The sequence below is a fragment of the Pseudophryne corroboree genome, chromosome 7, assembly GCF_028390025.1.
Source record: "Pseudophryne corroboree isolate aPseCor3 chromosome 7, aPseCor3.hap2, whole genome shotgun sequence".
NCBI classification, from domain to species: domain Eukaryota; kingdom Metazoa; phylum Chordata; class Amphibia; order Anura; family Myobatrachidae; genus Pseudophryne; species Pseudophryne corroboree.
The window spans coordinates 450,181,617-450,209,213 of record NC_086450.1 but is presented as its reverse complement, the minus strand read 5'-3'; the positions used below and the strand labels follow the sequence as shown (position 1 = coordinate 450,209,213).

The 27,597-nt window shown below is 44.9% G+C and overlaps 1 protein-coding gene across 5 annotated transcripts in view; it reads right to left on the bottom strand.

Annotated features, from left to right (window-relative positions):
- The window catches only part of SEPTIN12 (septin 12), a 331,103-nt gene that overhangs the window by 8,405 nt on the left and 295,101 nt on the right, over window positions 1-27,597 (bottom strand). For all 5 annotated transcript variants that reach the window (XR_010182135.1, XM_063935047.1, XM_063935046.1 and 2 more), the window contains one exon: window positions 17,001-17,052. Coding sequence is in view for 4 of the 5 variants with exons in the window: in XM_063935047.1 (XP_063791117.1) it covers window positions 17,001-17,052 (52 nt within the window). In the remaining variant the exon portion in view is untranslated. The remainder of the gene's footprint in view (window positions 1-17,000; window positions 17,053-27,597) is intronic.

Sequence of the window (27,597 nt, the reverse complement as noted above, 5' to 3'; positions counted from 1 at the left end):
CCAATGTGATTGAAGAAACTGAAACCCACATTAAGACCCTATGGTGCCACTGGAGGCACAAAAGGAGGTTGGATGTGCAACACACCTTTCACGAAAGACTGAACTTCCGGAAGGGATGCCAATTGTTTCTGGGGGAAAAAACGATAAGGCTGAAATATGTACCTTAATTGAGCCCAATTTTAGGCCCGCATTCACACCCGCTTGTAGAAAATGGAGAAATTGTCTTAGCTGAAACTCTTACGTAGGAGCCTTCTTGGATTCACACCAAGAAACATATTTTCTCCAAATATGGTGGTAATGTTACCCCTTTTCAAGCCTGAATAAGTGCGGTAATGACTTCACTGGGAATACCCTTATGGGCTAGGAGTTGGCGTCCAAACGCCATGCCGACAAACGCAGCCGCGGTAAGATATGATACACACACGGCCCCTGCTGTAACAGATCCTCGCGCAGAGGAAGAGGCCAGGGATCTCCTATGAGTAATCCCTGAAGATCTGGACACCAAGCCCTCCTTGGCCAGTCTGGAACAAGGAGGATTGCTCGAATCTTTGTTCTTCTTATGATCTTCAGAACTTTTGGAATGAGAGGAAGCGGATGAAATACATATACCGACTGAAACACCCACGGTGTCATCAGTGCATCCACTGCTATTGCTTGAGGGTCCCTCGACCTGGAATAATATCTCTGAAACTTCTTGTTGAGACAAGATGCCATCATCTCCACTTGAGGAACTCCCCAACGACCTGTCACCTCTGCGAAGACTTCTTAGTGGAGGTCCCACTCTCCTGGACGGAGATCGTGTCTGCTGAGGAAGTCTGCTTCCCAGTTGTCCACTCCTGGAATGCATATCACTGATAGAGCGCTTGTATGTTTTTCCGCCCAACGGAAAATCTTAGTGGCTTCTGCCATTGCCGCTCTGCTTTTCGGTCTGTCCTGACGGTTTATGTAAGCTACTGCTGATACATTTTCCGACTGGATCAGTACGGGTAGAACTCGAAGAAGATGTTCCGTGTAGAAATAGAAAGCCGTTGTAAATGGCCATTAACTGCCGAACGTTAATGTGGAGACAAGTTTCCTGACTTGACCATCTTCCTTGGAAGTTTTTCCCCCTGTGTGACTGCTCCCCAGCCTCGGAGGTTAGCATCCGTGGTCACTAGGATCCAGTCCTGGATCCTGAACCTGCGCCCCTCTAGGAGGTGAGAGCTGTATAGCTACCACAGGGGTGAGATTCTGGTCTTAGAAGACAGGATTATCCTCCGGTGCATGTGTAGGTGGGATCCGGACTACTTGTCCAACAGGTCCCACTGGAACACTCTGGCATGGAACCTGCCAAACTAAATGGCCACATAGGCCGCAATTATCTTCCCCAGCAACCGAATGCATTGATGGATTGACACTCTTGCTGGTCTCAGAATTTGTTCGACCAGACTCCGGATCTCCAGAGCCCTTTCCACTGTAAGAAAAACTCTCTGTAGTTCTGTGTCCAGTTACATTCCCAAAAATGACAACTGCGTTGTTGGGACCAACTGTGATTTTGGCAAGTTTAGGAGCTAACCATGCTATTGAAGAACTGACAGGGTGAGTGCAATGTTTTGCACCAACCGGTCCCTGGATCTCGCCTTAATCAGGAGATCGTCCAAGTACGGGATAACTGTGACTCCTTGCTTGCGAAGGAGAATCATAATTTCAGCCATCACCCTGGTGAAAATCCTCGGAGCCGTGGACAGACCAAACGGCAACATCTGAAATTGTTAATGACAATTCTGAATTGCAAAACTCAGGTAGGCCTGATGCGGAGGAACATGGAAAATTTAAGTAGGCATCCATTATGCCTACCAAACCCATGAAATCTCCTTTCTCCAGACTGGAGACCACTGCCCTGAGAGATTCCATCTTGAATTTGAATTTCTCTAGGTAGAAATTGAGGGATAGCAGAGCTAGGAATGGTCTGACCGAGCCGTCCGGCTTCGGGACCACAAAGAGGCTCGAATAAAAGGCTTCTCCCTGTTGTGACGGGGGAACCCGGACAATGATATGATTCTGACACAACGTTTGTATTGCGTCGCATACTACCTCCCTGTCCGGAGGAGAACTGGCAAGGCCGATTTGAAAAATCGGTGAGGGGAAACGTCTTGAAATTCCAGTTTGTACCCTTGGGTCACTATTTGTAAAACCCACGGGTCCAGTTCCGAATGAATCAAGAACTGACTGAAGAGTTTTTTTTAGACGTGCCCCCACCGGGGCGGGCTCCTGCAAGAGAGCCCCAGCGTCATGTGGAGAATTTGGCAGAAGCAGAGGATGATTTCTGCTCCTGGGATCTTGAAGTGGCTGCAGACCTCTTCCCTCTTCTCCTTCCTCTACCTGCAAAGAAAAGGGAATCTAATTGTGTATCTATTGGGCCGAAATGACTGCATCCGATAATGATGCGCCTTCATCCGTTGTGAGGGAACATAGGGCAAGATGGTTGACTTACCTGCGGCAGCTGGCGAGATTAAATTAACTAGGCCGTCACCAAACAAGGCTTCACCTTCATATGGAAGAGACTCCATTTCTTCTTGGAGTCAGCATCAGCATTCCATTGGTGAATTCACAACGCCCTCCTAGCCGAAACCGCCATGGAATTGGTCCGTGAACCCAAAAGCCCAATATCCCTTGCAGTCTTACATAAGTATGCTGCAGCGTCCCTGATATGACCCAACATAAGGAGTATCCCATCTCTCTCCAGGGTATCTATATCGGATGACAAGGCATCTTACCATTTGGTTTTTTTTTTGTTTGTTTTTTAACACTACTACTCACCCCTGCGCCTGTAATGGCAGGTCTAAGTAACGTACCCGTGGTTACATAACTAGAATACAACGTAGCCTCCTGCATACGATCCACTGGTTTTGTGACAGGGCCCCATGCAGAGCAGAGGGTGACTCCCACTTTATTCTGTCTGCGGCGGGAAATTAATAAACAACCGGAATCCTCTTATGGATTTGAAACCATCTTGTCAGGACTGACCCAGACTTTCTCAAACAGAGCGTTCAGCACATGAGGTGGAGGAACGTTATCTCATATATATATATATATATATATATATATATATATATATATGTTCTAGTAGTAAATCAGTCGCGCCTTCAGTGTTAAACAAATAAATATGGTGATGTTATCCTTGGATAATCAATCAAATGTGCGTACCGGAAAAAGGGGGGGGTCAATCGCTTTGTACAGGATATCTTTGTATCAGGAAACCTTGTACTCCTCCTCCTCTTTAGACTCGTCTCGGTATAGATGTAGAGTTTATATGTGCAAAATATGCAAAAAAAGTGTTTCAATTATTACTCTTTGAAAGTGAAATAGTGTTGGATACATGCAATGTCACAAAGTGACTATGTGCAACAAAAAAGTGCTAGAGTGCTTAAATAATTGATAAAAATTCTTAGGCTATTAAATAATGTGCTGACCCGGTTTAGGTAATGTGCTTATTTACCAATTCATAGGGGGTGCAACACCGACTTTAAGTGAGAAGTGAGTAAAATTAATATACTCATTATATATTGCACTCACATTTGCATTGCACAGGGTGCCCTTGTTCACTCAGCAATAGTAAAGTACCTTAAAGATCAAAACAGGGCTCCCAAATGGGAAGAAAAAATCTCTGATAGTGTAGTATCATTAATAACAAAGTTTTAATAACACAATGACAAGAAAAAACATATAGATGGACTCGTACAATTACTTAAAAAACATGATGCTTATCTGTAGTCTCTCATGGATAGAGGGGGGAGCCAGTAAGTGCCCAGTATGACCAACGCGTTTCGTCCCTTTGCTCAGTAGTGGGACTTCCTCAGGGGTCATTCATGGATTACCCTGCACCCAAACACCTTAAATACTGCCCCCGTATTGTGCCCACCACATGGGGAGTCGCGTCCACGGCGTGACGCGAAAACAGGGATGTGCGCATGCGCAAGATAGCAGTAAGGTACACTGAACTACAGCCCTGAATGCGGCTGCACGAAGGAACGTGTCAGTTCATGACGCGAGACAGAACAAGCCGCGCATGCCCGGGATTTTCGAAGTACCGCGAGATCTATTACGAAGGTCCACTGAACTACACGGCCGTGCTTACGGCTGCGCATGCGTGTCCTTCGTAAAATGAGTGCTAAGTTAGAACACACTCATCATTTACAGTATCAGGTGTCTTCAAGTGCAGGGATGCCACATAATAGGGATATACAGATAGGTAACAGAAACATTACAATATTGATAAATATGTCATTGGATTTGTGCTCCATCCAATGCATAATAATATAAAAATAAGAGTATAGAATTAAAAATCAGGACAATAGGTGGAGATTAATATATATTAATAAAAACAATAAGTAATATACTGTAATTAATAAATACATAATTAATGAATGGCAAATAAGGGTGTATCCATGTCCCAATATTTTATTCACACATGGCAGCTACATAATGCGGTATTGAGACACCGAACACACCCAGGGGAAGGGGGGAGCAGCACGCTCGAGGTTCATTATACAAGTATTAAAATATTAGTGAGTGCTTTGGAACCTGGGAAAGCTATATAGATACCCTGCCGTTTGACATACATGAATCCCTAAAACTCACACATTGGTACGCTAGTCGGGAACTATTTGGAGACCCGCCGATAAATGTGTTACCGTGAGCGCCCTAGCGAACCCACTATATCTTCGGGGTAAAGAGACGGATTGCGTCAAGAAATGTCGTAGGGAATTGTTTCCTAAACGCAGTCTTATGGGAAAGGACATTGAACTTTATTTTTGTATAATAGATATATCTCCTTCTTATTGAGCTATGCTGCTGATGCAAGATATCAGTTTGGTATGTTTAGATAACCTCATGAAGGATGTTATATAAGACACGCTGCACGGAATTTTTTTTTGTCTTTTTATATGTTTTTATTATCAAGAAAACTGTACACATTATGGTATTGTACGTGTTTCAATAAAAAATACAAAATATTAGTGAGTGGTCAAAGGCAATCAAAGGAAAGGGGCAAGCTTATAGTGTTCGTTAAGACCTTCAGGCATTAAAGTCCCCAAAGTTTGGATCCAGAAGTTTGGATCCTCTTTGTGCTAATTTTTTATCTCTATCTCCTCCTCTTATTCCCAAGACCACATGTTCAATGGCTTTAAACGTCATTTGGTCCGGATTTGAACTATGGACTTTGTTAAGTGTTTGGGAACCGAGTGGTTATCCATCTTATTCCTGATGGCTCTTACATGTTCCTGGATCCTGAGGCGGAGAATTCTCTTGGTCTTGCCTATATATTTCAATCCGCACGTGCATTCCAGACAGTAGATGACATAATTTGTGGAACAATTAATCAGGTCTTTGATGGTGAATGATTCTGACACATTGGAATTTGTGAACTTCTTTCCATCCTTGTGCGCAAATTTACAGATACAACAATGATTGCACTTATAGAAACCTTTTGACTTGATCCATGAGTCGGTAGGTTCCGATGGTATAGATACTAGGAGGCTAGGTGCTAAAATGTCCTTCAGGTTCCTTGCTTTTCTGTAAATAGTTCTGGGTCGTTCCGGTAGGATGGGGTTTAGAATCCTATCTATTTTCAGAATATGCCAATGCTTTTTTATTGCTCCCTCAATTCTTTTCTCTCCGGCGTTGAAAGTTGTAATGAAATTTAATTGATGATCCTCCTTCTCTCTACCTTTATATCTGAGCAGATCTTCTCTTTGTGTATGATTGTTTTTTTCTCTCGCACAATTGTTTGTGGATATCCTCTTTCTATAAATCTCTCGGAGTATGTGCTAAGTTGTATTTGGAAATCCTCATCCTTAGTGCAGTTTCTCTTTAATCTGCAGAACTGTGAAAACGGGATGTTTGTTTTCCACTTTTCCAAATGTCCACTGTTAAAATGAAGGTAACTGTTTTTGTCCACAGACTTGATAAAATTCTTGGTTATTACCCTTTTGTCTTCCGTCGTGAGAACCAAATCCAGATATTCTATTTCGACCTTGTGTATTTTAAACGTAAAGGTTAAATTGAAATCATTTGTAGAGATACATTTAAAAAAGTCCATAAAAGAGTCCTCACTCCCTTTCCAAATCAGTAAAATATCATCTATGTATCTCCGGTATGTGATGATATTTTGACGGTACATCTCACTTGTATAAATCTGCTCTTTCTCCCAGTTTCCCATATGTAGATTAGCGAAACTGGGAGCAAAAATCGTACCCATTGCGGTCCCCTGGACCTGAAGGTAAAACTCACTGAGGAATTTAAAATAATTATGAGTGAGGATAATATTCATTAAAAGACAAATAAAATCTTTATGTCCTTCTTCCAAGTTCGGGTCACATTTTCAAAACTCTCTACATGATTCGATTCCTTTAGCATGTTCTATAGATGTGTACAGGGACTGAACATCTATGGTCACCCATAGGAAATCGTCCTCCCAGATGATGTTCTTCAAATCATTCAATATTGCTGTTGTGTCTTTGACATATGATTGAAGTTCCACAACATATTTGTGAAGAAAGACCTCTATGTATTCAGAAATATTGGCTGTGACTGAATCAATGCCAGCAACAATTGGGCGGCCAGGTGGTTTAGAGAGGCTTTTATGTATTTTCGGAAGAAAATAAAATATGGGAATGATTGGGTTGTTTGTGATCATATATTGGAATTTATCTTTATTTATATGACCTGCCCTTAATCCTTCCACTAAGATGGTCCTGAGGTCAGACACAAAAGGTTCTGTAGGATCCTTATCTAGTTTCCTATAAGAATTCACATCACTCAGGAGCCTGTACGCCTCTTCCTCATAGTCCTTTCTTTTCATTATCACTAGGCCGCCCCCTTTGTCAGCAGGTTTTAATACAATTATTGAGTCATTCTTCAATTTCTTGAGTGCATTTTTTTCGAAACTAGTGAGATTCTCTTTCGTTTTCAGTAAGTAATTATCCTCGCATATATCCTTTTTGACGAGCTCATAAAAGAGATCTATTTGGCTACTCGCGACACCTAATTTTGGGAGTGTTTTTTATATATACTTAATTCACCTGTTGTATGCACTTTATATTGGGAAATTACTAAGTTTTCATATTAAGCAATTGGTTTATGGTGGTTAGCGCTGTTTGCACCCTTTATACAAACTACCTCATATATATATATATATATATATATATATAGTTCCAAATTAGGGGAGCACTCACCAGTCTTCAAGTAGAAACAAGTTTATTCAAGCCATCAGTAGCAAACAATTTATGTCGACGTTTCGGTCATAGTTCTGACCTTTGTCAAGATACCAGTGTAATGAACCAGTGTTACCTATATACCCATATAGATCCCTCCCTCCAATTAATCTCAGCAACTCCCCCACACCCCATAACATAAACAGTTACATATAATAAACATTTCAACAAACACATATTAAAATCAAGAGATCATCATATTGTATCATATCACCCTGTCAATGATATCTCACTCACCCCCTTATGCAGCCAAAATCTTGTTATTGCACAATGTGAACACTAAACACGGCGTGCGTTCCACCGCCGGCCGCACTTCCGGTCCGTGGAACGCACTCATACTACATCCTCAAGACGCATATCACATGTGGTACGTCAAAAGGTTACCTAGCAACAGTTTTATTAGAACCAGTTGCGTGCCGCCAGACCGGGTATCAGGGCCGTGGAGCGCAAGAAGGTCACATGGTAGAAGCTACAAAGCGCTACCTAGCAACAAGTTCCACAAAAACAAATGTGCTTCACTGCAAGCCGATCCACGGACCACAGGAAGCACAACATCACCACACAGTCAATATGTCACTCAATGACTGGCCCCGCACGATCCAACGCACAAATCAAACATCCCACTCCTGGGATGTAAAGCTTATACCACATATATAGGTGTATCTTAAGGTCGCATTCCATTTATAATATACAATTAGCGATATAATACCTATGGTAACTTAAATAGAACACATGTGTTTATGGATGATATCTAATTCTGGCTGCAGAGGGAGCAAGTTTCCATCAGAGGAAGATAGGAAATTCAGAGTATCATTATAACGATCATCACATAATAATTCAAATTCTGTTACTTGGTTCCATTTATACACATTTATAGATGATGTTTTCCTTGTATGGGTGGGTACCCAGGAAGCTTTAACGAACATGGTGGAGTATCTGAATGGCCTTGAATCAACAATTAGGTTCACTATGCATTCGAGTACTGAAACAGTAGACTTTTTAGATGTCAGTATTTACACCACCAATGAGGGCTATGGTTTCAGATTGTATAGAAAGCCGACTGACAGGAACACCTTACTGTCATTTGACAGTCACCACCCTGGGTCATTGAAGCAAAATCTACCTATATCTCAATTTCTAAGGGTTCTCAGAAACAATTCGGATGAAGGAGTGGCCGCCAAACAATTAGAGGAGATGAAAATGAGATTTGAGACAAGGGGGTATGATAAGAAGACCATCAGTAGATGCCTATATAAGGCCAAAAACATCCATAGGGGAGCCTCACATAGAAAACCCAAGGAGGACAACCCGTTTGTTATCTCCACTACATTCAATACAGCTGGTCCGGCCATTCGAAAAGCAGTTAGAAAATTATGGCCAGTGGTAAAAACTGATGCGGCACTCATGAAAAAACTACCTGATAAACCACTACTAAGCTTCAGACGTGCTCATAATCTGAAAGACATACTGATGCAGCCTGACAGAATAATGCCACATGCCTCGAACATGTGGCTGATACCTAAGAAATTAGGATGCTTCAGGTGTATAAATTGCACCACATGTAGAAGCATGACCACGGGTCAATTTTTCCATCACCCACACACGGGAGCGAAGATATCTATTCGCCATAGATTGACATGCACCTCTGATTATGTGGTATATACCCTGACATGTCCATGCTCCCTAGTATATGTGGGAAAGACTATTCGTCCATTCCGTGAAAGAATGGCTAACCATCGACTTTCCATCAGAAATGCCATAACAAATGGCACCTCGGATAAACCTGTGGCCAGACACTTTTGTGAAGCACGACATCCTCTGGCATCTCTGAGGAGTATGGTAATTGACAGAGTGGAGTCACCAAAAAGAGGTGGAGATCGAGCGAAACTCCTATTGAAACGGGAAGCTGCATGGATACATAGGTTGGACACAATACGACCTCGCGGCCTCAATGATGGAATACACTACAGTATTTTCCTATAAAGAATGTCCCATGATGGCTCCATCTTTATTATATTATTTTTTCTCTTTTTTCTACTAAATATTTTTTATTTGTTTGTATTTTTTCTATTTTTCTAATTTTTTGTTCCTGTCGTCGGTTTTTTAATTTTTAATTTGTTCTATACAATCTTTGAAACCAAATACTAATATGAGATATAGGGACCTATTATACACGTGTGGGGTCTCTGAGGAATCATATATTAATGATTATGACGGGATCTACCCTATGTGTATAAATGGAACCAAGTAACAGAATTTGAATTATTATGTGATGATCGTTATAATGATACTCTGAATTTCCTATCTTCCTCTGATGGAAACTTGCTCCCTCTGCAGCCAGAATTAGATATCATCCATATACACATGTGTTCTATTTAAATTACCATAGGTATTATATCGCTAATTGTATATTATAAATGGAATGCGACCTTAAGATACACCTATATATGTGGTATAAGCTTTACATCCCAAGAGTGGGATGTTTGATTTGTGCGTTGGATCGTGCGGAGCCAGTCATTGAGTGACATATTGACTGTGTGGTGATGTTGTGCTTCCTGTGGTCCGTGGATCGGCTTGCAGTGAAGCACATTTGTTTTTGTGGAACTTGTTGCTAGGTAGCGCTTTGTAGCTTCTACCATGTGACCTTCTTGCACTCCACGGCCCTGATACCCGGTCTGGCGGCACGCAACTGGTTCTAATAAAACTGTTGCTAGGTAACTTTTTGACGTACCACATGTGATTTGCGTCTTGAGGATGTAGTATGAGTGCGTTCCACGGACCGGAAGTGCGGCCGGCGGTGGAACGCACGCCGTGTTTAGTGTTCACATTGTGCAATAACAAGATTTTGGCTGCATGAGGGGGTGAGTGAGATATCATTGACAGGGTGATATGATACAATATGATGATCTCTTGATTTTAATATGTGTTTGTTGAAATGTTTATTATATGTAACTGTTTATGTTATGGGGTGTGGGGGAGTTGCTGAGATTAATTGGAGGGAGGGATCTATATGGGTATATAGGTAGCACTGGTTCATTACACTGGTATCTTGACAAAGGTCAGAACTATGACCGAAACGTCGACATAAATTGTTTGCTACTGATGGCTTGAATAAACTTGTTTCTACTTGAAGACTGGTGAGTGCTCCCCTAATTTGGAACTGTATTGGAGTGGAATTTTTCCTTCATTGGATGTCACCCCAGCATTGTGTATACCCAAACGTGAGTGTGGACCCTCTGCTTGTATATATATATATATATATATATATATAGACCCCTTTGTCAGGAACAGCAGGGTCCTCAGGGACGTTAATACGTCCTTAATATCCACAATCATGTACTGAATGCTCTTTGACAATATTGGATGTAATCAGGAAACATTATGGTCGACATAGGAATCCGTATCCGTGTCGGTATCAGAAGTAACTGGGCAAAATAACATTTGTGCGACCCCGAGGGGCCTGAGGGAAAAGAAGCATAGACTTTCTCCACATCTGTGTCCGGGACACATATTTATTCTGATATGAATCACATTATCAATCAAACTTACACCCATTCAGTTAACGGTGGTGCCGACAGGGTCACCACCACATGTCTGCGTCCCCAATATAGTTTCCTCTTGGGAAAACCATTCAGCCACCGACATGTTGACCCACATGTACCAATTACCCACAGACACACCGGCTTATGGAGGACAGACCGCTTTCATTATATATCTATACATATATATAGAAGTAATTCCAGTTTCCTGGGGGGCACTCTCCTTTAAACATCATCACATGAAGCTTCTTTAATCCATAAAGGCTTTATTTGGTCACATAATTGGCTTTATTCAGTCGACGTTTCGGCTCTACAAGTGGAGCCTTTCTCAAGACAAGCCTTATAAATAATTTTATGTTGAAAATAGTCACAACCTATACAAATAACAAATACATAGAAATGAATAAATACAATCAAATCTCACGGGCCCAATCAGATAATCACCATAGCTGTGCAATCCGTGTAATCAGTAAAATCAGTAAAAGGAGCAGAGAGTGTTGGATAGTGACAAGCCAAAGATATTTCAACAAGGATATCTATCTCTCTAATAGACATATCCAGTAAAGTACATAGCCAATCACCACACCACAGTGTGACGCCTACAAAGATAATAATAATGGCGTACTTACTAGAGTAAATATGACTCAAAAAAATAGCAACAATATAGCACTGAGGATGGATCCGTGGTTACTCCAATATAGTTAACCTGTGGAAAGAACAACAGGAGCTCTATAGCCATTTCAAAAACTAGTGGTTCAATCTCAAATGCCACCCATTTCATAGGGTAATTTCACTTACTTCACACAATAGACATATCCTGGATGACTATCCAAATAGTGGCACTTTGCACAGTGGAGCCTCTGCACAAGAGATATTAGAGATGCACCATAACCAATAAGTCCCTTCATATTTAAAGGATTGGTCTCAATCAATATACACAAGATGTAATGTAAGCCATATCGTTTCTTACCCCTAAGGATCACGAATCAACATCCAGTCAGTGTGGCTGCCTGATGTCTAATGTGCACAGCGTGCCTTATAAACTCATTAAACCGGAAGTGCCATCTCACCCACAATAATGTGTAAATCACCGTTTATCATAAACACATACTGCTCTTTGGATCTCTGGGCTTCCCCACTGTAGTCCTTATCGCCCTATTAACTAAACAAAGTCATACAGACTTATCCCGAATTCGAGTACTACACACTTCATGGCCCGTCACGGCCGCGTGCGTGTCATCCCCCGGAAGTCGCATACCCGATGCGTTCCAACTCCCGGAAGTGGTAAGTAAGAAAATTCTCACGATCTCCGGCGTGTATCGTAACCTTATTTTTGCATAAGGTTTCTAAAAACCGTAAGAATGTCGGTAGAATGATCTATACTACCAGATATGATAGCCATGCCACAGAAACTAATAAGATCCTACGCAAACATTGGCCAATTCTAGCGACAGACCCCCTATTGCCATTTACACACATGGGGCCACCTTTGATGGCCTATGGGCGTGGGGCTAATCTGAAGCAGTTGCTTATGCGGCCTACCTTGGTCCCTGATGAGCGAATGAACCCTACCCAAATGATGAGTATAAAGCCGGGTTGTTTCTCTTGCGGCAACTGTACCACCTGTAGGGCCATGAGGACTGGAAACAGCTTTACACACCCACACACAGGGAAAAATATCAAGATAAAATACCATTTGCATTGCAAATTAGATCATGTGATATATTTCTTAATTTGTCCGTGCGGTCTCTATTATGTGGGGCTTACATCTAGATGTTTTAGAGACCGGATGGCGAACCATAGGACCACAATACGAGCCGCCATCCAAACTGGGTTCTCTGACAAACCTGTAGCGAGACATTTCTTGGAAAATAAACACCAGGTGACGAACCTTAGATGTATGCTGATTGACTGGATCCCCCCTCCTTCTAATGGGGGAGACAGGACATTAGCACTAAAAAAGAAAGAGAGCTTTTGGATCAACAGACTTGATACCGTTGCTCTGAGGGGACTTAATGAATATAACACCATGAATATTTTTTTGTAACATGTCTATTAGTGTTTTCCTTCTTTTGATATATTTTGTGTGATGTTGAGACATGGATACATTATATTATTAGGATTGGTGTATCTCGATACTGAATATTTTTAATTAATTTTTTATAGTATATGTTTAGTATATCATTTATAACTGTTTCTCTGTAAGTCTATTCCCACTGGCCTGATTAGATACACCTTATATATATATATATATATATTGATCTAGGTATATGTTCTTTAAATTAATTAGATTGTAACTATGGGTTTTTTGACCCTGAATTATACAGGATTCTTTTGAGATCTATGGTTATGAATATTCTTAATTGAATATTACACCTTTAGTCTATTATGAGTGAGCTTATAATGAGAGTTGTTGGTGACAGAGCTGTTTTATAACGAGGATGACATAGTGGATTTTGGAGGATTAAAAATCACCCATGCTTGTTCCGGGAAGGCTTTAAATATATCACGTCTGAGTGGTGGTGTGCGCTGTGGTCTCACTTACCACACTGTTATATGTCTTGTCGTCAGGTTGCCAGGTTACGATACACGCCGGAGATCGTGAGAATTTTCTTACTTACCACTTCCGGGAGTTGGAACGCATCGGGTATGCGACTTCCGGGGGATGACACGCACGCGGCCGTGACGGGCCATGAAGTGTGTAGTACTCGAATTCGGGATAAGTCTGTATGACTTTGTTTAGTTAATAGGGCGATAAGGACTACAGTGGGGAAGCCCAGAGATCCAAAGAGCAGTATGTGTTTATGATAAACGGTGATTTACACATTATTGTGGGTGAGATGGCACTTCCGGTTTAATGAGTTTATAAGGCACGCTGTGCACATTAGACATCAGGCAGCCACACTGACTGGATGTTGATTCGTGATCCTTAGGGGTAAGAAACGATATGGCTTACATTACATCTTGTGTATATTGATTGAGACCAATCCTTTAAATATGAAGGGACTTATTGGTTATGGTGCATCTCTAATATCTCTTGTGCAGAGGCTCCACTGTGCAAAGTGCCACTATTTGGATAGTCATCCAGGATATGTCTATTGTGTGAAGTAAGTGAAATTACCCTATGAAATGGGTGGCATTTGAGATTGAACCACTAGTTTTTGAAATGGCTATAGAGCTCCTGTTGTTCTTTCCACAGGTTAACTATATTGGAGTAACCACGGATCCATCCTCAGTGCTATATTGTTGCTATTTTTTTGAGTCATATTTACTCTAGTAAGTACGCCATTATTATTATCTTTGTAGGCGTCACACTGTGGTGTGGTGATTGGCTATGTACTTTACTGGATATGTCTATTAGAGAGATAGATATCCTTGTTGAAATATCTTTGGCTTGTCACTATCCAACACTCTCTGCTCCTTTTACTGATTTTACTGATTACACGGATTGCACAGCTATGGTGATTATCTGATTGGGCCCGTGAGATTTGATTGTATTTATTCATTTCTATGTATTTGTTATTTGTATAGGTTGTGACTATTTTCAACATAAAATTATTTATAAGGCTTGTCTTGAGAAAGGCTCCACTTGTAGAGCCGAAACGTCGACTGAATAAAGCCAATTATGTGACCAAATAAAGCCTTTATGGATTAAAGAAGCTTCATGTGATGATGTTTAAAGGAGAGTGCCCCCCAGGAAACTGGAATTACTTCTATATACGTTGATCTACCAAGATTGTGTGGATTCTACTGGGTGCACCCCACAGCTGAGTATTTACGGACGCGAGTGCAGGACTTCCATGGATATACATATATATATATATATATATATATATATAGTAAATCTGTTAGAGGGACACAGAGGATTTTTCAGCTCACAACCCAGCGCCAAAAGTACACAGTCTGGGAAATAATAAATTCTATAGTGACAGACTTATAGCGCTTTTAGATTAATATCAAGCACCCAAATTGCTGCGCCCCCCCCCCCCCCCACCTGTTTTGCACCCTGATCTTGTCAGCAGTGAAGGAAGGACCAGCGTCTCTCTGAGGAGAAAATATGGCGCCGAGCAGTGTGCTGGTGAGGTGAGGAAGAAGCCCCGCCGCCGTAATGGCGCGCTTCTGTCCCACTCAGAAACAAATAATTAATCACGCTGGCGGGGTAAGGACAGTGCCTTGCCAGTAATGTCCGCTGTTGCCAGCCTTATTGTGAGGAATTTATGTTGCCTAGGGCGCCCCCCCCCCCGCGCCCTGCAGTGCCTTGTTTGTGTGGGAGCATGGCGCGCAGCGTTCCGCTCGCTGCGCGGTACCTCATAATGCCATCACCGGAGAAGAAGTCTTCTTTTCTTCTGCTACTCACCTGTCTTCTGACTTCTGGCTCTGTAAGGGGGTGACGGCAGGCTGCTGGAGTGAGCATCTAGGCGTACCCAGCGATCATCACCCTCAGGAGCAAATGGTGTCCTGTCAGCCAGAAGCAGCGCCATTGAACTCACTAGAAGTTGGTCATACTTCTCTCCCTTAAGTCCCACGAAGCAAGGAGACCGTTGCCAGCAGGTCTCCCTGAAAATAAAAAACCTAACATAAGTCTTTTCAGAGAAACTCAGTAGAGCTCCCCTGTAGTGCATCCAGTCTGCCTGGGCACAATTCTAAAACTGGAGTCTGGAGGAGGGGCATAGAGGGAGGAGCCAGTTCACACCTTTTGAAAGTCTTAAAGTGCCCATGTCTCCTGTGGATCCCGTCTATACCCCATGTTTCTAATGTGACCCCAGCATCCTCTAGGACGTATGAGAAACATGGGTAGGTACCTCATGTGCCTAATGGGAAATCGGCCACTGCTTCTAGGAGTGCATTGTCTCACATGCCCAGAACACTTGTGTGGCTAGAGTTCTCAGGAGACAGCCTCGTGCAAGACTCCATGGCAGCATAACCCTTTTATCTTAAACACCCCATCTTAGCATCCACCCACTGGTGTTCCTTCCACAATCAAGTATATACAAGATCTCCAGGGACTGTGGAACAGGCTGCAGATGACTGAAACTTAACAAAAGAGGTTCATGGGCCATGGTAGGTGGTGGGCGATAAAGTAAGGCTTTCCACGCACAAAATCGTCTTGAAGAGGCCACTTACTGAAACTGAGGCCTTAACATACAGGCCACGGCAACCACCTTTCTTCCGGATCAACCTGGTGATTCACATATCTTCACGAAGCTGATGGTGAAGGACCTGTTTTCAAGATGAAGATGGTTCCCCTTACCGTATGGGGTAATGGACCACCAGGAACACATCCACCAGTCATTCATTGACTCCCACAGACCAAGGAGAGGCATGGAGCACCTGGTGCCATGGAAGGGCTTCGTTCCTTGGATTAAGTTGACTGATGTCCACGCATCTGCTCTGCTCAACAAATTTCTTCAGGCTGAATATTAAAAGGCCCAGAGAGTTGCATCCGGAGTCTGAGAAGGCAGGTATTCCTAGCCCAGGATGCTTTAGGAAATGACTTTTAAAACATAACTAGACAATATGAGTAAAAGTCCACAAACATGCCTCATAATGCTGGTATGCACACAATGTGATATTGCATATAATCTCGGGCAAATTGGCTTGATATCACTGGCGGGTGTGTTCCCAACATTACCATGTTGTCTAATAATAATCTTATAAGAATGTTAGTAATGGTGACAGGAAGATGGCTGGTAAATTCTTATACTGTATGTACAATTGTTGTCATTTTCTGTTGACACTGGTAGTCATCTTACTGCTTGGCACCAAATGCTGCACTGTCAAATACCAACTAATTTAGCCACCCAGATATTGCAATGTGGGTGGGCAGATTAGGTCCATGACAAAACAAACAGACGGTTTATTTCCTCTGTGCTTAAAGGAGTCTTAATGAGGTTTACCCAGTAACGGCACACCAGTGAAATGCTCCAGAAATGTGTAGAATAGTCCAGAATATGCTGAGAGCATAGACAGTTCTAGGAGAAATGCTCAGGTCTGACTGCATTCTTTTTTTTCTGAATCATGACCTATCGAAGTCAGTGGGTGAGGGAAATCTGGCACTGTGCAGCAAGTAACTTCGGAATGATTCTCTGTTAAACCTCAATGTTGTCACATTTACAACAGGCAGGTTCACCCTCCCCAACCACACATACAAATATTTTTTCCACCATGGTTTCCAATTTAAGATTGCTAACTTTAAAACCAGTCTCACCTTATTAGTAAGTCTCTCAAATTGGAAAATTCACAATGTGATGTGTTCTCAACTGCAAAACATATAAGAAAGGGAGAAACATGAGACATCGTGCGTGTGAGGCTACCGACCATAGTCGTTTGCAAAGTATAATACAATACAGTAAGAAAACCTCACCACATTCTATAGAACACAGGTTCCCAAACTCGGTCCTCAGGACCCCACACAGTGCATGTTTTGCAGGTACCCCAGCAGGTGCACAGGTGTATTAGTTACTCACTGACCCATTTTACAAGGTCCACAGGTGGAGGTAATTATTTCACTAGTGATTCTGTGAGGACACCTGGAAAACATGCACTGTGTGGGGTCCTGAGAACCTGTGCTATAGAAGCATACCTCCCAACATGACCCTCTCCAGGAGGGACTCAATGCTCTGCTCCTGGAATTCCCTCTTAATGTATGATTGCCATCAGCTGTGCTGAAACACCTTTCTTATCCATTAACCTGTTCAACACAGGTGCTGGCAATCATACATTAAGAGAAAAGTCCAGAAGCAGAGCATTGTGTCCCTCCTGGAGAGGGTCATGTTGGGAGGTATGCAGAAGTATAGAGCTCCAGCTTAAAATGTGGTTCCAGCTTCATATAGCCTCTATTTATTGGATTATATATTTCCCTGTTACAGATCTTGTTGTATCCACAGCAGTAGCGGATCTTGCCACGGGCAAGCAGGACTTTTGCCCGGGGCGCCGCCTTACGGAGGGCGCCGGCGCCATCCGGAGGGCGCCGCAAAATGGCAAGATCCGCTGCTGCTGTGGTGCCCCCCGCTGCCGCGGCCCGCTGTCCGTTGTGAAGAGAAACTAGACGCTACGCGTCTAGTTTCCTTTCCTGGGCTGCCCGCTGTGAAGGGAAACTAGACGCTACGCGTCTAATTTCCCTTCCTGGAGAGGACCTTCACTGTAATGATGTGCGGTGCGCGTTGACGTCATCGCGCACCGCACAGTAAAGGTCCTCTCCACGAAGGGAACTAGACGCTTAGCGTCTAGTTTACCTTCGTGGAGGGGACCTTTGCTGTGCGGTGCGCGATGACGTCATCGCGCACCGCACATCCTACAACAGTACAGGGGGCGTAACTGACCACGCCCCCTGTATGAAGCCACGCCCCCTAATGCCGCCCGGGGCGCCAGAAGCCCCGGAACCGGCCCTGATCCACAGGGGCATATTCAATTGAAGGTGTTTTCGCCCATTTTGGAGTCACTTTTCGCTCATGCCTTTTCTGGGGTTTTTTGGGATGAAAACACCCGCAACTTCACCAAAACACGTGGATCGGTGGCAAATTCGCCAATCCACATGGTTTTTGTCCGTGACATTTTTTTCTCCAGTCGAAAAAACGTCACGGGCATTGAATAGGTCGAATGTAAATTCGACCTATAAACAGCCGAAAAGTGCTTTTTTTCGCCTGGACAAAAGAACCGGCACTAAATGAATACACCCTAAAAACAGCTAATATAAATAGCTGTGAGGCAGTAAATTTACCGGCTGTCGGGATCCTGGCTGTCAGGATACCGACGCCGGAATCTCGACACCCGGTGAAATACCGGCAGTCGGAATCCTGACCGTCGGCTGGAATCCCCATTGGCGAGGGGGAATATAACTCTATGGTGACCGCTGGTCGCCACCGGGCCCGAAGCGTGACAAGTGCAGCGAGTCCGCGAGTCTCCTGACCGCTGGGATCCCGACAGCCGGGATATCATACTGATCCCAAATAGCCTTTGCGGATTATATACATACATGACTGAAAAACACAGAGTGGAGCTAGAGAGAGAAAAACATCTCAAACAGGACATATACATGCAAATAAACTGGCATGATCTTTAAGTGGAATCCTCTTTAATGCAAGTGGAGTAAGAGGCAGTGCAACAGATGTACTCTGCATGTTACATCTGCCCCACCTGCCGTGCACATGGGCCCTCATTCCGAGTTGTTCGCTCATTGCTGAGTTTCAATATATTGCGATTAGTCGCTTACTGCGCATGCGCAAGGTTCGCAGATCGCATGCGCTTAGTTATTTTACACAAAAGTTTGGTATTTTACTCACGGCATAACGAGGATTTTTCATCGTTCTGGTGATCGTATTGTGATTGACAGGAAGTGGGTGTTTCTGGGCGGAAACTGGCCGTTTTATGGGTGTGTGCGGAAAAACGCTGCCGTTTCTGGGAAAAACGCGGGAGTGGCTGGAGAAACGGGGGAGTGTCTGGGCGAACGCTGGGTGTGTTTGTGACGTCAAACCAGGAACGAAACTGACTGAACTGATCGCAGTGGCAGAGTAAGTCTCGAGCTACTCAGAAACTGCAAAGAAATTTCTATTCGCAATTATGCGAATCTTTCGTTCGCAATTCTGCAAAGCTAAGATTCACTCCCAGTAGGCGGCGGCTTAGCGTGAGCAATGCTGCTAAAAGCAGCTAGCGAGCGAACAACTCGGAATGAGGGCCCTGGTTTCGCCCAACTGCTAACTTTTTTGGTTTGCTAATAACTCTGAATTACCCTCAAAATCTAAGCAGCCTAGAGTGCAAATAATAAGAATTTACTCACCGGTAATTCTATTTCTCGTAGTCCGTAGTGGATGCTGGGGACTCCATAAGGACCATGGGGAATAGACGGCTCCGCAGGAGACTGGGCACATCTAAGAAAGATTTAGGACTATCTGGTGTGCACTGGCTCCTCCCCCTATGACCCTCCTCCAAGCCTCAGATAGGAACTGTGCCCGGAAGAGCTGACACAATAAGGAAGGATTTTTGAATCCCGGGTAAGACTCATACCAGGCACACCAATCACACCATATAACACGTGATAGGAACCCCGGTTAACAGTATGATAACAAATGGAGCCTCTGAAGAGATGGCTCACAACAAAACCCGATTTTTGTAACAATAACTATGTACAGGTATTGCAGACAATCCGCACTTGGGATGGGCGCCCAGCATCCACTACGGACTACGAGAAATAGAATTACCGGTGAGTAAATTCTTATTTTCTCTGACGTCCTAGTGGATGCTGGGGACTCCGTAAGGACCATGGGGATTATACCAAAGCTCCCAAACGGGCGGGAGAGTGCGGATGACTCTGCAGCACCGAATGAGAGAATTCCAGGTCCTCCTCAGCCAGGGTATCAAATTTGTAGAATTTTGCAAACGTGTTTGCCCCCGACCAAGTAGCTGCTCGGCAAAGTTGTAAAGCCGAGACCCCTCGGGCAGCCGCCCAAGATGAGCCCACCTTCCGTGTGGAATGGGCTTTTACAGATTTAGGCTGCGGTAAGCCTACCGCAGAATGCGCCAGCTGAATAGTGCTACAAATCCAGCGCGCAATAGACTGCTTAGAAGCAGGAGCACCCAGCTTAGCGGGTGCATACAGGATAAACAGCGAGTCAGTCTTTCTGACTCCAGCCGTCCTGGAAATATAAATTTTTAGGGCCCTGACTACGTCCAGCAACTTGGAATCCTCCAAGTCCCTAGTAGCCGCAGGCACCACAATAGGTTGGTTCAAGTGAAAAGCTGAGACCACCTTTGGGAGAAACTGAGGACGAGTCCTCAATTCTGCCCTATCCATATGGAAAATCAGATAAGGGCTTTTACAAGACAAAGCCGCCAATTCTGAAACCCGCCTGGCCGACTCCAAGGCCAACAGCATGACCACTTTCCACGTGAGATATTTTAAATCCACAGTCTTAAGTGGTTCGAACCAATGTGATTTCAGGAATGCCAAAACCACATTGAGATCCCAAGGTGCCACTGGGGGCACAAAAGGAGGCTGAATATGCAGTACACCTTTGACAAAAGTCTGAACTTCGGGTAGTGAAGCCAGTTCTTTTTGGAAGAAAATCGACAGAGCCGAAATCTGGACCTTTATGGACCCCAATTTGAGGCCCAACGTCACCCCTGCTTGCAGGAAGTGCAGGAATCGACCCAATTGAAATTCCTCCGTCGGGGCCTTCATGGCCTCACACCAAGCAACATATTTTCGCCAAACGCGGTGATAATGTCTTGCGGTGACATCCTTCCTGGCTTTGATCAGGGTAGGGATGACTTCCTCCGGAATACCCTTTTCCTTCAGGATCCGGTGTTCAACCGCCATGCCGTCAAACGCAGCCGCGGTAAGTCTTGGAACAGACAGGGTCCCTGCTGCAGCAGGTCTTGTCTGAGCGGCAGAGGCCAAGGGTCCTCTGTAAGCATCTCTTGAAGTTCCGGGTACCAAGCTCTTCTTGGCCAATCCGGAACCACGAGTATGGTTTTCACTCCTCGCCTTCTTATTATTCTCAGTACCTTGGGTATGAGAGGTAGAGGAGGAAACACATAAACCGACTGGTACACCCATGGTGTCACTAGAGCGTCCACCGCTATCGCCTGAGGGTCTCTTGACCGGGCGCAATATCTTTTCAACTTCTTGTTGAGGCGGGACGCCATCATGTCTACCTGTGGTTTTTCCCACCGGTTGACCAGCATTTGGAAGACTTCTGGATGAAGTCCCCATTCTCCCGGGTGGAGGTCGTGCCTGCTGAGGAAGTCTGCTTCCCAGTTGTCCACTCCCGGAATGAACACTGCCGTCAGTGCTAACACATGATTCTCTGCCCATCTGAGAATCCTTGTGGCTTCTGCCATCGCCATCCTGCTTCTCGTGCCGCCCTGTCTGTTTACATGGGCGACCGCCGTGATGTTGTCTGACTGGATCAGTACCGGCTGGTTTTAAAGCAGGGGTCTTGCCTGGCTTAGGGCATTGTAAATGGCCCTTAGCTCCAGGATATTTATGTGAAGAGAAATCTCCTGATTTGACCACAGTCCTTGGAAATTTCTTCCCTTTGTGACTGCCCCCCAGCCCCGAAGGCTGGCATCCGTGGTCACCAGGACCCAGTCCTGTATTCCGAATCTGCGGCCCTCTAGTAGATGAGCCCTCTGCAGCCACCACAGCAGCGACACCCTGGTTCTGGCCGATAGGGTTATCCGCTGTTGCATCTGGAGATGGGACCCGGACCATTTGTCCAACAGGTCCCACTGGAACGTCCTTGCGTGGAACCTTCCGAATGGAATTGCTTCGTACGAAGCTACCATTTTTCCCAGGACTCGTGTGCATTGATGTACCGACACTTTTCCTGGTTTTAGGATGTCTCTGACCAGAGATGACAATTCCTCGGCTTTTTCCAGTGGAAGAAACACTCTTTTCTGGTCTGTGTCCAGAATCATTCCCAGGAACAGAAGACGTGTCGTCGGGACCAGCTGTGACTTTGGAATGTTTAGAATCCAGCCGTGCTGTTGTAGCACTTCCTGAGAAAGTGCCACCCCCACTATCAACTGTTCTTTGGACCTCGCCTTTATCAGGAGATCGTCCAAGTACGGGATAATCAAAACTCCCTTCTTGCGAAGGAGTATCATCATTTCGGCCATTAGCTTGGTAAAGACCCTCGGTGCCGTGGATAACCCGAACGGCAGCGTCTGGAACTGATAGTGACAGTCCTGTACCACAAATCTGAGGTACTCCTGGTGCGGAGGGTAAATGGGGACATGCAGGTACGCATCCTTGATGTCCAGGGATACCATGTAATCCCCCTCCTCCAGGCTCGCAATAACCGCCCTGAGCGATTCCATCTTGAACTTGAACCTTTTGATATAAGTGTTCAAGGTTTTTAAATTTAAGATGGGTCTCACCGAACCGTCCGGTTTCGGTACCACAAACATTGTGGAGTAGTAACCCTTTCCTTGCTGAAGGAGGGGTACTTTGACGATCACTTTCTGTGAATACAGTTTTTGAATAGCCACCAACACTGCCTCCCTGGCAGAGGGAGTTGCCGGCAAGGCAGATTTTAGGAAACGGCGGGGGGGAGACGTCTCGAATTCCAGCCTGTACCCCTGAGATACTACTTGAAGGACCCAGGGATCCACTTGTGAGAGAGCCCACTGTGCGCTGAAAAACCTGAGACGTGCCCCCACCGTTCCCGATTCCGCCTGAACAGCCCCAGCGTCATGCTGTGGACTTACCGGACGCAGGGGAGGACTTCTGCTCCTGGGAACTAGCTGTGTGCTGCAGCTTTTTCCCCCTTCCTCTGTCCCTCGGCAGAAAGGATGAGCCTCTAGCCCGCTTATTTTTCTGGGGCCGAAAGGACTGTACCTGATAATACGGTGCTTTCTTTTGCTGTGGGGTAGCCTGTGGCAAAAAAGTCGATTTCCCAGCAGTAGCTGTGGAAACGAGGTCTGAAAGACCTTCCCCAAAAAGTTCCACCCCTTTATAGGGTAAAACTTCCATGTGCCGCTTGGAGTCGGCATCACCTGATCATTGCCTAGTCCATAACCCCCGTCTGGCGGCAATGGACATAGCGCTTATTTTTGATGCCAGCCGGCAAATATCCCTCTGTGCATCACGCATGTATAAGACCGCGTCTTTTATATGGTCAATCGTAAGCAAAATATTGTCCCTATCCATGGTATCAATGTTTTCCGACAGGGAGTCTGACCACGCAGCAGCAGCACTGCACATCCAAGCTGATGCAATAGCGGGTCTCAATATAATGCCAGTGTGTGTGTATATAGCTTTTAGGGTACTTTCCAGCTTTCTATCAGCAGGTTCTTTTAGGGCGGCCGTATCCGGAGACGGTAGTGCCACCTTCTTTGATAAGCCTGTCAATGCTTTATCTACCCTAGGGGGTGTTTCCCAGCATGACCTATCCTCTGGCGGGAAAGGGTATGCAGCCATTAACCGTTTAGAAATGATCAATTTCTTATCTGGGGAAGTCCACGCTTCCTCACACACCTCATTTAATTCGTCAGATGCAGGAAAAACTACTGGTAGTTTTTTCTCACCAAACATAATACCCTTTTTTGTGGTACCTGGGGTATCATCAGAAATGTGTAAAACATTTTTCATAGCCTCAATCATATAACGGGTGGATCTATTGGAGGGTACACTCGTCTCATCATCGTCGACACTGGAGTCGGTATCCGTGTCGACATCTGTATCTGTCATCTGAGGTAGCGGGCGTTTTATAGCCCCTGATGACATTTGAGACGCTTGGACAGGCACAAGCTGAGTAGCCGGCTGTCCTATGTCGTCAAACCTTTTATGTAAGGAGCTGACACTGTCACGTAATTCCTTCCATAAGTCCATCCACACTGGTGTCGACCCCGCAGGGGGTGACATCACATTCACAGGCATTTGCTCCGCCTCCACATCATTATCCTCATCATACATGTCGACACAGCAGTACCGACACACAGCAGACACACAGGGAATGCTCTTACAGAAGACAGGACCCCACAAAGCCCTTTGGGGAGACAGAGGGAGAGTATGCCAGCACACACCAGGGCGCTATATAACACAGGGATACAGATATAACACAGAGTGTTTTCCCCTATAGCTGCCTATAATATATATATATATATATATACTGCGCCTAAATTGTGCCCCCCCTCTCTTTTTTACCCTTTCTGTAGTGCAGGACTGCAGGGGAGAGCCAGGGAGCTTCCTTCCAGCGAAGCTGTGAGGGAATAATGGCGCCAGTGTGCTGAGGGAGTTGGCTCCGCCCCTTTTTCGGCGGGCTTTCTCCCGCTATTTTATCGTTTCTGGCAGGGGTTAATATACACCTATATAGCCTCTGGGGCTATATATGGTGTTAGTTTTGCCAGCCAAGGTGTTATTATTGCTGCTCAGGGCGCCCCCCCCCCAGCGCCCTGCACCCATCAGTGACCGCAGTGTGTGGTGTGCATGAGGAGCAATGGCGCACAGCTGCAGTGCTGTGCGCTACCTTGGAGAAGACAGAAGTCTTCAGCCACCGATTTTCCGGACCACCTTCTTGTTTCTGGCTCTGTAAGGGGGACGGCGGCGCGGCTCCGGGAACGGACGACGAGGTCGGGTCCTGTGTGCGATCCCTCTGGAGCTAATGGTGTCCAGTAGCCTAAGAAGCCCAAGCTACCACCACTTAGGTAGGTTCGCTTCTTCTCCCCTTAGTCCCTCGCTGCAGTGAGCCTGTTGCCAGCAGGTCTCACTGAAAATAAAAAACCTAAACTATACTTTCTTCTAGGAGCTCAGGAGAGCCCCTAGTGTGCATCCAGCTCAGCCGGGCACAGAAATCTAACTGAGGCTTGGAGGAGGGTCATAGGGGGAGGAGCCAGTGCACACCAGATAGTCCTAAATCTTTCTTAGATGTGCCCAGTCTCCTGCGGAGCCGTCTATTCCCCATGGTCCTTACGGAGTCCCCAGCATCCACTAGGACGTCAGAGAAATAAAATATTGTTTTGCTTGTACTAAAGACTGACGTGACTTTGAACTACAGCAATCTCAGACAGCAGTAACGTGTGACTGTCATACTGTACAACAGCAATGTTTTCTCGGAAGCCAAGTACAGATGGAATCAGGGACATAACCATATGGTACAACAGTACGTGATGTCCCAGTGCAAGATAGTGATGTCACAATGTAAGGAAGTGATGTTATATGATATGAGCATTATGTCACAGGGTAAAGCAGTGATGATATATCACATGAGCATGATGTCACAGTGCGATGCAGATTTGTAATATGACACAAGCAAGATGTCACCATGCAAGGCAGTGATGATATCTGACATGACCATGATGTCACAGTGTGAAGCAGTGATGTTATATGACATGAGTGTGATGTCACAGGGTGAAGCAGTGATTATATATGACATGAGTATGATGTCACAGGATAAAGCAGTGATGTTATATGACATGAGTGTGATGTCACAGGGTGAAGCAGTGATGTTATATAACATGAGTATAATGTCACAGGGTGAAACAGTGATGTTATGTGACATGATCGTGATGTCACAGGGTAAAGCAGTGATGTTATATGGCATGAGTGTGATGTCACAGGATAAAGGAGTGATGTTATATGACATGAGTGTGATGTCACAGGGTGAATCAGTGATGCTATATGACATGAGCGTGATGTCACAGGGTGAAGCAGTGATGTTATGTGACATGAGCGTGATGTCATATGATAAAGCAGTGATGTTATGTGGCATGAGTATGATGTCACAGGGTAAAGCAGTGATATTACAGTATATGACATAAGTATGATGTCACAGGGTAAACAAGTGATGTTATATGACATAAGTATGATGTCGCAGGGTAAAGCAGTGATGTTATATGACATGAGTATGATGTCACAGGGTAAAGTAGTGATGTTATATGACATGAGTATGATGTCACAGGGTAAAGCAGTGATGTTATATGACATGAGTATGATGTCACAGGGTAAAGCAGTGACGTTATATGACATGAGTATGATGTCACAGGGTGAAGGAGTGATGTTATATGACATGAATATGATGTCGCAGGGTAAAGCAGTGATGTTATATGACATGAGTATGATGTAACAGGGTAAAGCAGTGATGTTATATGACATGAGTGTGATGTCACAGGGTAAAGCAGTGACGTTACATGACATGAGTGTGATGTCACAGGGTAAAGCAGTGACGTTATATTACATGAGTATGATGTCGCAGGGTAAAGCAGTGACGTTATATGACATGAGTATGATGTCGCAGGGTAAAGCAGTGATGTTATAGGACATGAGTATGATGTCACAGGGTAAAGCAGTGATGTCATGTGGCATGAGTGTGATGTCACAGGATAAAGGAGTGATGCTATGTGACATGAGCTTGATGTCACAGGGTGAATCAGTGACTCTGGGGCAGATGTACTAAGCCTTGGACAATCAGTTCCTAACTCATTTTTCAAACACAGGGCCTAATTCAGATCTGATTGTAAATTTAGCACATCTATGTTCATTTACTCTGACAAGTGGGGGGACGCGCAGCACAGGGCTAGTCCGCCTCACATGTCAGGCCCTACTTCCCCGCACGGGTGCAAAAGCATCGCACAGCCGCAATGCTTTTGCACCCGCTGAGTAGCGCCCTGCCAGCGCAGCTCCTGCACGCTGGTAGGAGGCTAACCACCGTGTCCCGGGGCACAGCGGCAGCGTGTGACATCACAAAGCCGCCGCGTCCCACCCATGCAACGGTCCGGACACGTCTGCGTTGTCCGGACCACGCCCCGCCAACGGTGTTCTAACGCCGTTGGCACGCCCCCTCCCGCCCGGCGACTGCCTCTGGCTGTCAATCAGGCAGAGGCGATCGCTGCCCAGAGATGCTTTTAGCATCTCACTGGGCCTCCCGGGGTGCGCGAGCGCACTTCACAAAGGAATTCAGACTGCGATCGCTGCCGCTGCACCGATCCAGTCTGAATTACCCCCACAGTCTGTAACATGGTAGGAGCTGGTTGGCTGGTACTTTATCTTCCTCCACTTTATCACTCTCCAAGGCTAAGTACATCTGACCCTAGGTGTGTCAAGAGCGGCTTCCACTGAAGTCAATATAAAGTTTCCATTGCATAAGAGTTTTAGGGGGACATGTACTAACCAGTGATAAAAGTGGAGAAGTGAGCCAGTGGAGAAGTTGCCCATGGCAACCAATCAGCTGCTCTGTATACTTTTAAAGTATGCAAATTAGAAATGTTACATCAATGCTGATTGGTTGCCTTGGGCAACTTCTCCACTGGCTCACTTCTCCACTTTTATCACTGCTTAGCACATGTACCCCTTAGTGTCAGGCAAA